The 12639-nt window shown below is 40.6% G+C and overlaps 1 protein-coding gene across 1 annotated transcript; it reads left to right on the top strand.

Moving 5' to 3' along the window:
* The first annotated feature begins 8487 nt into the window (after positions 1-8487).
* LOC147454764 (transmembrane emp24 domain-containing protein p24delta3-like) lies at positions 8488-10721 on the top strand. Its single transcript, XM_086517422.1, has 4 exons — positions 8488-8954; positions 9540-9749; positions 9839-9915; positions 10263-10721. Exons 1-4 carry the CDS (start codon positions 8766-8768, stop codon positions 10405-10407), a joined length of 621 nt encoding a protein of 206 aa, XP_086373548.1. The 5' UTR covers positions 8488-8765; the 3' UTR covers positions 10408-10721.
* The last annotated feature ends 1918 nt before the right edge of the window (positions 10722-12639 follow it).

The raw sequence follows: 12639 nt of genomic DNA, 5'->3' as shown, positions 1-12639 counted from the left end.
TATTGTACCATGCTCAGATCAAAAGGACAGTTGGATCCATGAAGGATGCCACTGTAGAAAACATTAGTGTTTTTTATTAGCTATCACGACTTTTGTTTTCGAGGACAAAAACACATCTCCAAGGGGGGAGTAATGTAAGGCCAAGGGCAAACCCAGGGGGGTCACGGAGTCAGGCCAAGGGCCAAGGGCCAGCTGCTAGGTGTGGATATGGGATACTATAGAAGATGGCTAAGGGCCTATATAATGGGTGGAAGGGCAGAGAATCTCTCAAGCCAGTCCCTGGGTTCTCATCGGTGGTACCCATGTGGATATTGTGTCAATGGTTTTGTGTGTAGGGGTGTTTGAAAATGTCAATAGAAGTCATAGTTGTGTGTACCTTGGGTCTATCCAGAGGGCATGTCAGTGGACCACCCTTGGTCACTTGTATGAAAAACTTGTTATCAACATGGAGAGCCTTTCCTATATCTCTCTATCTGTCTCATTCTCAGATGTCTTAGTCCTGTCTACCTTAGTGGACTAGATTCTCTATAGATGCCTTGCTCATGTATGTAGAATTGCATGCATACTAGATCGGTGTCGAGGTATGCACCATATAACGCACCAGTTCTTGTCTTCATTGCATCTTTCACTTCCACCTTTAACATGGTATCAAAGCCCTAGGTGACATGACCACCTTGGATGCTTGGATTTGACTGATTTGGTGTTGTTTTGGACTTGATTGAGAGTGAAGAGCTTGCTGTTTTCCCTCCAATTTGGGATTGATTTGGGTATGTGGAGGCTATGGACCCTTGTTTATGATGTCGCTGTCTTTACCCTTTTTTACCCCAAGCTCTCTTCATTGGGGGGAACCCCATGGAGGTTTTAGGATGTGTAGCAATGCTAAATTGCTTTGGATTTCTCACATGGAGTCATGTTGCCGCGTCTTCCCACAAGGGGAGCAAGCATGCAATTGTTGGAACCATCCGGGGAACTATTCATTTTTAGCTGCTTCTTTAGAGAGGTGTTTGGAACAATAGAGTCTTCTTCAACACTTCTGGGGTAGGTTTTTATGGCTGTGTTTTTCTTCGAGGAGATGTATTGGTAGATTTGTTGTGCATTTTGCAAATGGACATCTTTCTTGGAATCGTCAACGAAGTTACCTATCTGATTAATAGGTTGATGATTCAATTGCACTTTTGTACCAGATTGTGAATTATGAATGATAGAGGTGGATCTCTTTTCTTTTAGAAGTAGAGGATGTTCTTTGATTTTTTCTTTTCCATCAAAGGATGGAAGTTCCAGTTCCGCATTTAGTTGACTCTTGCTCATCCAATACACAGCAGTTTAGGTGCATTTTCTAGTGCATGTGTTGGAGTTGGCTTTGCAGGCAGAGGTGGATACTTTTATCTCCAAAAACCACTTCTTTTTTATCATACAACTTCTTTGGATGAGGTTTAGAGGTGGATCATGTGGTGCCAGATGCTTAGAAGACAATGACAATAGTTTAGGGAGATTTTGTTGGAATGTGGACTTCTCTCATCTCCATGTTCCCTCCTTCTTCGGTTGTAGTGGCCCTACACATTTGATCATTCCTTTGCCCTTTTGTAAGCTTGTCAATACGAGTTGTGGGACAAGTTTACGATCCCTTGAGCTTGTCAGCACGAGTTGTGGGACAAGTTTGCAACCTTATTATGGGCAATTTTCTTGATGTTCAGGGACAACAAATTTGTCGAGATCCTTTGGATGATAGGTTGTCTTAGGTTTGTTTTTGGTGGTATTCATTCGCTTTTCCCAGGATTGAACGGGAAGGGGACTTCCTATCTTGGGGGAGTTCTTGACTTTAGCTCAAGAGCTTTCAATGACAATGTTTACTCTATGTGTGGGGTTGAGTTAGTTTTTTACCTCAGAGCATACTTTTGAGGATACTTCTCTTTCAGAGGAGTCTTTTAGGTAATTATCTTTAGTTGACTATCAATGCTTCATTCAATGGAGTTCCATGCATGGTATCTTCAGTACTTGGTTTACTCGCCCATTTTTGCAGCTTTGGATGGTGTGGTTTGGCCCATAGTGCAATTAGTATCTTGGCATATTTTTTCATGAGCCATTTTGGTGGTGGCTTTGTCTCAGATATGTGGTGTGACAGTTGCTATTCTTGTGCATCCAAGTAGTAGTTCATATGCCTCGTCTTCTAGATTGATCCTTGGAGACTGTACCATTTAGGGCACACCTACTTCCCTTATCTTTAGACTAGCATGCTGTTTATAGGTGGATAATGGTCCTTCTCAGACTAGGAACCAATTGCAATTAGCCACCATTCTTTATAGTCATAGTTAGTTCTTCTCGGACTAGGGACCAATTATAGTTATAATTAGTTCTTCTTGGACTAGGGAACAATTATAGTTAACTGACATTATTTACAATGGGTAGACAATATTCTTGGTTCTCCTCTATTTGGTTCCATGCTCCATATGTATAATTTCTTTTGGATTCACCTACCTTGGGTGATTTAGTTACATAGCTTTGGTTCTCCCCTTCTTCAGACTTCCCATAGAAACTTGGAGATTTTGGCATGTGGTATATGACCGGAGGTATAGGCTTCCGACTCTCTCCTTGAGGATGCAGCACTTGAGAATTGGGAAATGATCCAAATACTAGTACTTTATGCCTTTACCCTCAATTTTGATGCATTCCTTTGGAGCAGTCAGTAGCACTACCTTCTGTAGATGCTAGTTTTGCGACTTGTGAGTCTGTTAAGTTGAGGTTTTTCTTATTTATTTTCAAAGGGGGACAAATTTTACTTCTCGAACATCTTTTGGGGGAAGTGGTTTAATGATACTATGCCGCCTTGTATTGTTCAACCTCAGAGTCTGTAGCATATATCCTACCCTCTCTTTACAGTTGCAAATTTCTCACTCCAGTTTCTTGGTTCTTCTTTCTTTCCAAGAGCTGAGAGGGGGTGTTAGAGTTCAAGCATCTCTCTAGATTCATCCACTCGGTCCCAATATGTCCCAAGGATAGGTGTTAGGGAGTGAGGGCCGTTTTGTGGCTATGCCTGACCAGTGTGAGGTAGTTCTCTCATGTCAAGACATTCCAGCCATGTTCAACCTTGGGTTTTGGCTTGGTTCTATGGCCATATAGACTCCTGTAGGCTTAATATATTTTATCCTTGCCTCTCTTATTATTTTCCCTTGAGCCCTATGGGCATCCGGTGCCCTTTTCCACTCTCCTCGTATTTCTCTTATTTATCAGGGTCGTTGGTGCTAAGGGCTGGGTCAAGCAGCTTTTTGGAGACCCTATATATGGAGCAGGGGGCACCTCTTCATTGCATTGTAGTAAAGCCAAGGAGGGTTTCCCTTAGGGTACATGCCCCTCGGGTGCACATCTAGCCAAGTATGGCTGGCAATGCTGGATCCATTCCCAATATTTTTGGTGAGCTCCTCTAGCTTTTTTTAGGTCAGTGTCAATGTTTTTGGTGGACAGTAGTAGTGCATGGAGATCCTCTTATGGTGCAGCGTCTCCTCAAGGAGGCCTTACACATGCCTTGTGATCATGTAGTGGCATATTTTCTCATTGAAGATATAGATCCAGATCTAAATCAAGCCAGGAGGAGGTGCACCAGATCTATGCTCTGGGAGCATGTTAAAGGTGGTAACAATGTGGAGACTATGCTGGTTCTCTCGTGTGCAGAAGTTGTTGGAAGTGTCAATAGAAGTCACAGTTGTGTGTACCTTGGTGTATCCAATGGGGATGTCATTTCTATGCTGGACCACCCTTGGTCACTTGTATGAGCAGCTTGTTATAATCATGGAGAGCCTTTCCCATCTCTCTCTCTCTCTCTCTCTCTCTCTCTCTCTCTCTCTCTCTCTCTCTCTCTCTCTCTCTCATTCTCAAATGTCCTAGCTCTCTCTACCTCAACGATCTCTCTTCTCTATAGGTGCCTTGTTCATGTATATGGCATTGCTAGATTGATCAGAGTAAAGGTGTCCACCAAATCACAAGCTAGTTCTTTTCTTCACTACATCATCAGCTTACACCTTTGACACGCTAAAGATTACAAGGTATATATATTTTTGAAGACTCTTTTGTGGGCATCATAGGGGGAGATGCTACCTTGGGAGAACTCCGTCTTGGGGGTGGCTATGGCAATGCCTTTATTTTGTGTTCCTTGCACATGTATGCTTCATGGTGGTGATTTTACCGATCGTTGTTGATGGTAGTGTGCCATTGTTTGGACCATATTGTGTGTGTGGATTCTATTAGTTGGCTCACATTTGGGTGGTGGTTGGCCAACCCCTTTGTAGTGATCACCCCCTGGAGGGGTTTTTCTCACTCTCATGAGAGGAAAATTGTGGTGGTGTGACTATTTTGGAATAGGAGAAAACGTGCAAAGGGAAGAGTTTTTTCAAACATTGTTTTTTATATGTATGTGTCCTTGGAGAAGAAGGAGGAAGGAAGGAGGAGAAGAAGATAGGAAGAAGAAGTGGAGATTTGGTCAAGGTGGAGAAGGATTATTCACCGTCGACAAGTGCTTTCAAGCGGCTGGAGTTGATCACCATCACCTTATTTACATCATTGGTTTTGGGTGGGAAAAGAGAAAAGATCAGGATATGGATGCTATTTTTGAGTTGCATGTTGAATTCTATGTTGTTGAGGTTGAAAAATATTTGAGAGAAGGTGAAAAGACGAAGGATCCACTTACATGGCATAAGATCCCTATGCATCTTACTTGTGGTGATGATTATTTCAATCATCATATAAGTAGTGTGCACAATTTTATTTTTAGGAGGATGACGTGGAATTTAAGGCTATTTTAGATGATGCTTTAAAGGGACAAGGATGTTCCACAACATGATTCAAGATGTGACTTACACTACAAGGAGATGAGTATGATGAAGAGTTTATGCGTATGCTATGTCAGGTTTTATAGGATTTCAAGACTATTTGAGAGTTTATGCATGTAGACTTTAAGATACCAAAGGAGATTCTATGGAATCTAATGAACTTTTGATGTATGTTTAGGTTTCCAATCTAGGGGGCGGTGAAGAGACATCCACATCACCTTATGGTCCAGGAGGAGATACTGATTGAAGAATGTTCCTAATTAATTATGGATCAATGCTACCATATTTGATCTAGGAGGATGATATGCTAATTATGACTTATGGGACTTAATCTATGTGCCATTTGATCCAAGAGGATGCTACAATGTGCCTCCTTATTGCACCTTTCCTACATGTTTATTGATGTGTGGAGTTTTAGATGCTTATGTTTTGATTGCAATAGTTTTTTCAATTATCCATACGATCCAAGAGGAGTTTCTACTTACTGATAACATGTATACATTGTGGCCATGATTGGTACATATATCAATAAGGTTGGCATCTAGAGGATGTGTAGGCTCAAAGGGGGTGAATGTTGTGCCATATTGTGTTCATGGAGAGAAAATAAGGAAAAAGATTGAATGTTTCAATGCTTGATCATAATAGCGCATTGGAAACTTAGAGTCAATGGGATTTGAACTCGAATGTATACCAAACATTGTGCTTGGGCGGGGCTTTATTGGATTTGAAATAGAGATAGGAGTACAATTTTGGATATTGGTTGCTGTATTTCTTTTGGGGGATTCTCCTTTGGAAATGTCGATGCATTGGTAGATATGTATGACAAAAATGGGGCTGTGCGTGAAAATATTGAAGCTATGGTTGGAGATGGAAACGTCAGGCTTAGAAAGTGGGCCTAGTTGGGTCCAAAAATGGCCACTTTTATGTATTTTGTAGACATTTGAGGTCATGTGGAGGGTGGAATTCATGGGAAAGTTCCAAGTGGCAGGTTGCCCGTAGTCAATGGGTACTCTTGCCAATATACAGATATCATGGCAAAATTATATCGACCTTGTCAAGCATTTACAGATAATCAATGGTGTGAAATTGTACTTCGTGAGAATCATAAAAGTGTTGTAGACTGACCAATGTGGAAAAGAGATAGCTCAAGAAACTTAGTTATCAAACTTCCTCTTGCTGCAAAGCCCTTCTTGACTAAAGAAACTTTTTGCTTGCCAAGTTGGCTTTGTAGAAAATTCTACAAGATTTAATAAATTAAAAATCGTAAATTGTGAATTTAAATTGCTTACTGAACTGCTTAAAGTATCGTCCTTGGCATTCAAATTCGTATCACCCCATGGCATGATTTGCCTATGCAGGATGCCTCACATGTACAATCGTGTCTTGATGAACTTGCTTTCGTTTGCTAACCTAAGAACAAACTTCAAAGTTTTGAAATCTTTAATGCTTTAGTCTACCTACACAAGCCTTGCTCATGAGTGGCTCGTACGGAGCCTTGCTCCTTTGTCCTAATATGACCAATCCTTGGGGAAGCTCCCTGTTAGAGGTGGCCATGGCGGCACCTCAATGTTGATTTGCTTGCATGTGTGCTCCTGGTATTGGTGGTGCCAGTGCACGTCATTGTCGACGGTCGTGTGCCATTGTTGGTGGACACACTAGTTCTTTGGTTGGCTCACACTTGGCCGGCCCCTTTGCAATGGTCACTCCCCAGGGGTTAAGAGGGGAGAATCATGGTGGCATGGCTGCTCCATGGGGAGCTGATTTGAGGTTGGTTGCATGTGGGGGGGCTTGCTAAAAATATCAAAAGAAGACCCCTTTTGGCTATTTTTGAAAAAGGAGAAAACGTGCAGAGGAAGAGATGAGGGGTGTTTTTTTATAACTCTTTTCTTTTGGCACGTGGGCCTTGGAGAAGGTGGAGGAAGGAAGAAGGTGAAGAGAGAGAGAGAGGAAGAAGAAGGGGAGATTTGGAGAGGGATGTCTCAACATCTTTCAAGTGATCGGAGTTAATCTCCATCACTTCATTTGCATCATCGGCTTGAGGCAGGAAAAGGGATAAAAAAACCATCATTGTGTATGAATTTTGGAACGAGATTGTATCTATGTAGGCTGTTTAAGCTTGCTCATCGTTTGGGTGAACTCGTCAAGGCGTATATTGACTGGACTTTTAGCATATGGTTGAATGTTTCTATTTGGATTAGTGGATTCTTGGTTTTTGGTTTAGTCTACAATCCTTGGCTCCTAAATTCTTTTCTAATCATATCTATTTCTCTTTTGCCATCTACATTTAGTTAAATGCTCCTCTAAATACCATCTTTTACACTCTTACTTATCTGGCTTAACTCCTCTCACAGCTAGAGGCCTGATGCCTACCTGATCTCCCCTTGAGTAACAACTTTCTTGAAAATTCCACTTACAATTTGGATTCTTAGGTTGATCCATATTTTGGGCAATTCATTTTATATGGTTTTTCAGAGCCAACATAAGTGCATTTATCCCTATCTACATAAACGCAATCAAAGATTTGCAAAAGGAGTGATTGCATCAATCTACACCATCAGTACAAGCAACGAGAAAGTTCAACATTTTAATTCTATTTCTTCTAAATGGTCATTGAGTTGGATTTGATAGTGAGTCCATTTGAGATGCATCATTTTGATCTGCCACCAAAGTGTGTGTTGGGCAGTGTTTTTACAAGATATTGTAGCTTTTTCATATTTTCATGTAAAATCTAGAAGCACAATATTAAGAACACATTGGCTTATTTTAGAAGTACTTGAGGTTGGAAATTTGCATCTCATTTAGATACACACATTCGGAGATGGCCTTTGAACATGCAGGGCAATTGCGTTAAAAAGTAATATGTCTCACTAGGGCTTCTATGTAAATTGCATTAGATAACCTCTTTTATTCTTCTTTTGGTGGAGCCTTACCTAATTGAGTGGGGGTTGCACATGCGCCTCTGACCTTGCCTAAATGAAGGATGTCCTAGCCCGAATTCCCATCCTAGCCCACCACATGCACTTTCTTCCCTCTCGACAACAATAAAACCTACTGATATTGGCCTTCTTGAGCACCCAAATCACTCCGAAAAAAAGGAGGATAACAGTGCTGCATCGAGGCATTATAAGCGTTGAAAATGCTCCTTTGCCCTTGCCTAATTGAGCGTGGATCAACGTGCATATCTGTAGGCTCCATGCATCACTATTTTCCATAAGGCTCATCGATAAACAAGGGTCATCCTTAGGTCTCCTACCATTTATTGTTGCACATATAACATAAGCATGCACTCACTCTCATGACAACTAAATGGCTCTACCTAATCTAGAAGCAGCCCCCCCCCCCCCCCCCCCCGTTCCTCTACTGCAAAAAAAAACAGTAGTAATATGGGAAGCGATACTATCAATTTTCACCATCTCTCTGTCTCCCTCTCTCGCAATCAATTGCTTTTCTATCGAGTTGTAACCACCAAACTTTGCCATTTTGTTGACTTCTATGTTTAGAGGTTCTCTATTTATAGTTTCATTATTCTTGTTTGAATGCCTCCACCTTAAAGCGCTTCCTATGCACATCTAGTCTTTTTTCCCTTTTTTTTGGGGGCGGGGCTGGGGGGGAGGGGGAAGCTACACTGAATTAAGGTTCTCTACAATCAGGTGAGCCTTAATTTAGGCTTTTATCACGAATACAAATCGCAAATTTTGCACGACTGCGCATTATCTCTCATCATCCAGAACGTGGAAATTTAAACTTCTGTAGTTGACGTAACATTGCAGGAGCTTTGTCAACCGACGCTTGAGCTCTGAGTTTAGGGTTTCGCAAGCGCTCGTATTCACATTAGCTTGATTTCTACCTTTGAAGGTAGATCAGACCTGTAGATTTCCATTGATTTTGCACAAGAATAAGGAACAACAGCAGATCCAGGGTTCACGACTGCGATCTCTGCAAGCCATGGATTCACGGTACATGATGACACTGGTGGTGATGATGATGATGATGTGGGCTTGCCATGTCTCCAGCATTCGCTTCGACCTAGAAGGCGCTGGGAACAAGTGCTTCTCAGAGGACCTCAACGTCAAAGGCTTGGTCCTCGCGAATTACCACGTCGTTTCAGAAAATCCTGCCAAAATATCTGCCAAGGTTAGTTTCTTTTCTCTATCAGGCTGTTTTGTCCATGGGGCAAGCTTGAATGGAGATGGATTCTAGAGAGCTTGTAGCAGTCCTCTGTCGAGCTTGATTGTAAAAAGCCCATTTTTATGAGAATGTCCACTTTAGTAGTCCTCATGAGCGTAAATCCCATGAAATGTGTGTTGTGCAGTAGGTGTTTTGGGCCCAGATTGAGTTCAAATATTTGTTGATTAAGCTCTTAAATCCCATGTAACATACGTCATGCATCGTGCAGTAGGTGTTTTGAGCCCAAATGTAGTTCAAAAATTTGTTGATTAAGCCCTTAAATCCCATGTAACATGCATCATGCATCATGCAGTAGGTGTTTTGGGCCCAAATGTAGGTCAAATACTTGTTGATTAAGGTCTTATGTTACATGCCAGCCAAGCAATTTATAATTTGATCTTTTTCTTCCAGTTTGTTTCTCATCGTGCAAACTGGAGATCAACATGTTGATGTTGAATGCCCTAAGCTATTTAAATGAAGCCTTCCGTGTGTATTTCTGATGCTTTCCATGGGAGCTCATATGGCTGTTGGATGTTTTGCTTTTATGTTCAGGTTACCTCTCCATACGGTAGTTCCTTGCATACGCAAGATCATGTAACTAAAGGGGAGTTCGCTTTTACTGCAACGGAAGCTGGTGATTATACGGCATGTTTCTGGATATCTGATGCAACAAAAGGAACCAAGGTTACTGTTGATCTGGATTGGAAAACTGGGATTGATGCTAAAGACTGGGATAGCATTGCTAAACGAGAGAAAATTGATGTAAGATGATAGTCTTGTTATGATCCATTTTCGTGGGAAAAAGGCTTCCTATCGACTTCGGGCTGAGTTAATTCTATGGGCTGTTTCAGGGTGTGGAGCTTGAACTGAGGAAGCTCGAAGAAGCCGTAAACGACATTCATGGAAACATGCTATATTTAAGAGACAGGTTAGTCTAGCTAACTTGAAGCTCACTCCCTTTTTACATACTTTTGCATTCAAGGGATAAGAATCTCAGGGCTTGAAGTTAACTTTTTTCAATAGAACTTGGAAAAGTTACACAAGGATAATTTTAGAGGTAAATTGACCATATTTGAAGGATCTTACATTAAATTTCTCTAAGTTTTGTAGGTTCTCTTACCTTGAAATGTAAATTTTCGACTGTAATTTTAAAAATTTATAGGTGGGATCGCACTAATCCTAGGGTTTTTTCAAGCAGTGAATAGGATAGTCTTTGCATCCATTACTAGAGCCAAAGTTATACTTTGTTTTGATGGATTCTTCTGGCCTGCACAGGGAGGAAAAAATGCGGGCCGTTAATGAGGTCACAAATTGGCGAATGGCTTGGTTCAGTATTACATCGCTGTTTATATGCTTAGCTGTAGCAGGTTTACAAATATGGTACTTGAAGTCCTTCTTCGAGAGGAAAAAGCTTTTGTAGGCGAGCCTGTGTAACGAGTTTTACTTCTTCTTGGCTTTAATGTCATGAAGTGACATGGAAAAGCTTGTACGAGCCAATTTTTTAAAGGAGTAAAATATGCCTAGAAAGGCTAACTTTTCTTAGGCAGTTCTGTCATAAGCAGCCGCTCCTAGGAAGATGTAAACACAGAGACAAATACCTTGGTGGAAATTTGTAGTTTCGATAAAGATTATTGATGCAACTGAAAATTAGTGAATTTCAGAAACTGAGAGAGATCTCATGTTCAACTGAGATTTTAGTTCAAAAAGAAATGAAGCTACGTCTGTTTTTCTGCTTCAGCATCTCATAGTTGAAAGTTCATGCTTGACGCTTTGAAGGTCTCAAATTATGCTTCTCAAATCACTTTGTATGGTCTTTAGCTATTGCCCTTGTGATTTAGTTGGAAATTTGAGCTGCATTTGTGGTCCTTGTAGTCCCCTGAAGCAGAATGAGGAATCACTACCCAGTGGGTAATAACCTGCCTTTGGGAAGAAGACCGCCTTTGTTTTCTTGAGCCTTAAGTTGATATCGAGACTTGGTCCATGAAAAATTGCAGTGCTGTAAAATCCACATTTCCTTACTGAAGCTTTGAATTAACATACCTCATGCTCTCTCTTATGGTGTCTTTAATATGGCTTGCATTTCTGTGTCACCCAGAAGCAGCAAAGAATCCCCTAGAGGATTTTTGGTCTGTAAAGATAAGTTTGTATTTGATTTTGATACGTTGCACTCACTGATCAAAAGGTAGCCTGTCCTTAAATCAGCTTCTCTGTTTTATTAACTTGATTTACCGAGATATGAATTTACAGGAGGGATCAATGGTCCATGACCAAACCTCTATATGAGTTGAATGCTTTCAACATTGATGCATGAAAAGAAATGAACCTTGACAATGAAGCCCCACCTTGTTTTTGATGAAGTTTGTTGTAGGGGCCCCTCAAACTCTTATCAGTATGAATGCAATGTTCACTTGCCTTTTTGCAGACAACAAACACCATCCCCTTGTTACAATTGAAGGTGCTATGTCTTCGGAAACCACCCTTATTAGGGTGAGATGAAGTTAGTATCAAGTGGTGCCATTAGAAACAGACTACATAAGATGATGGGGAAATATGTGCCCCTCTTGTTAATGCCTCTCTTAAACACTTGAGAGACTTTGCCATTGAGGCCCTATTTAACAAGCTTAATTCGATGGCCCACAATTGTTTCTAAGAGTCCAAGGAGCCTCTTGAGTCCTTATATAGGAAAAAGAGAGTTCCCTTGTACAATGAGACACAATATGCTTGGTTGAACCACTATCAAAGTATCAAACATAATGCGCAAACTTAGCAATGCATGCATCAAGAACAAATGGGTCATATTCACACTATGCACTAAATGCCCATGCCAAATTCCAATATGCATTTTGCACAACATTTTTTGAATTTGCATGTTTGTTACATGAAAGAGCATTAAAGGTGGCAAGGTTAGTATTCTTCCTTCTTCAAGTAATCACAAATGCTTGCTAAATGACATGCTCCTTAAGTCTTGTTTTTAAAAGGCTAGGCCTCTTGCAACAATAAAGACAAGATCTTCCAACTTCACAACATCAGGTTTAGTCTCTGTCACAAGTCTTCAAGCAAAAAATTGACAAAAACTTAATAATGCTTGAGAATTGTTTTCACAAGGGAACTTTCAAGAATCACCTCATTGCAAATATTATTTGTTTCTTGAGAGGTTTAGATCTCAACAAGGAATGCAACATTATCAGCCTCCTCGTGATTAATCTTTGATTCTAACTCCTTATGCAAGTAAACGGTTTTTGTCTTAATTATGTCTTGCATATAAAGAAGCTAGTTTATTTCTTGCCAAGTTTATTGTTTTTCTATTGTTTTTGATGTGTGAATATGTGATGTAATAGCACACCTAACAAAGCGTGCAATCAATGTGTGGGCTAACACATCTCTAGCATCCCAACATGCTTGCTCAGTAGTGGGCAAAATAACACTAGTAGTAGAATTTCCATAACCTGCATCATTATCCACAAAACCTGTATATAGAAAACTTCACAATCTCTATGGAGAATAGCCGAGAAGAATCAAAGCTATTACAAAGTGTTAAAGATAGTGGTATCCAATTTCTTAAGGCTCCAATATTCAACAACTAGCTTTACTTGCCCATGATCGACAATGCATCCTTAAAGATTAAGTCTACTTTGCAAAGAAATTGCACAAT

The sequence above is a fragment of the Adiantum capillus-veneris genome, chromosome 7, assembly GCF_014529385.1.
Source record: "Adiantum capillus-veneris isolate H3 chromosome 7, ASM1452938v2, whole genome shotgun sequence".
Classification (NCBI taxonomy): domain Eukaryota; kingdom Viridiplantae; phylum Streptophyta; class Polypodiopsida; order Polypodiales; family Pteridaceae; genus Adiantum; species Adiantum capillus-veneris.
Note: the sequence above shows the minus strand (reverse complement) of the source record. Positions and strands in the feature narration are given on the sequence as shown.

What these genes read in the sequence shown, in the direction of transcription:
- LOC147454764 (XM_086517422.1), top strand. Translation starts at nt 8,766, where the DNA reads ATGGATTCACGGTACATGATGACACTGGTGGTGATGATGATGATGATG. An exon ending in CTGCCAAAATATCTGCCAAG is followed by an intron (nt 8,955 to 9,539) that starts GTTAGTTTCTTT and finishes TTTTATGTTCAG; the next exon opens with GTTACCTCTCCATACGGTAG. An exon ending in CTAAACGAGAGAAAATTGAT is followed by an intron (nt 9,750 to 9,838) that starts GTAAGATGATAG and finishes GGGCTGTTTCAG; the next exon opens with GGTGTGGAGCTTGAACTGAG.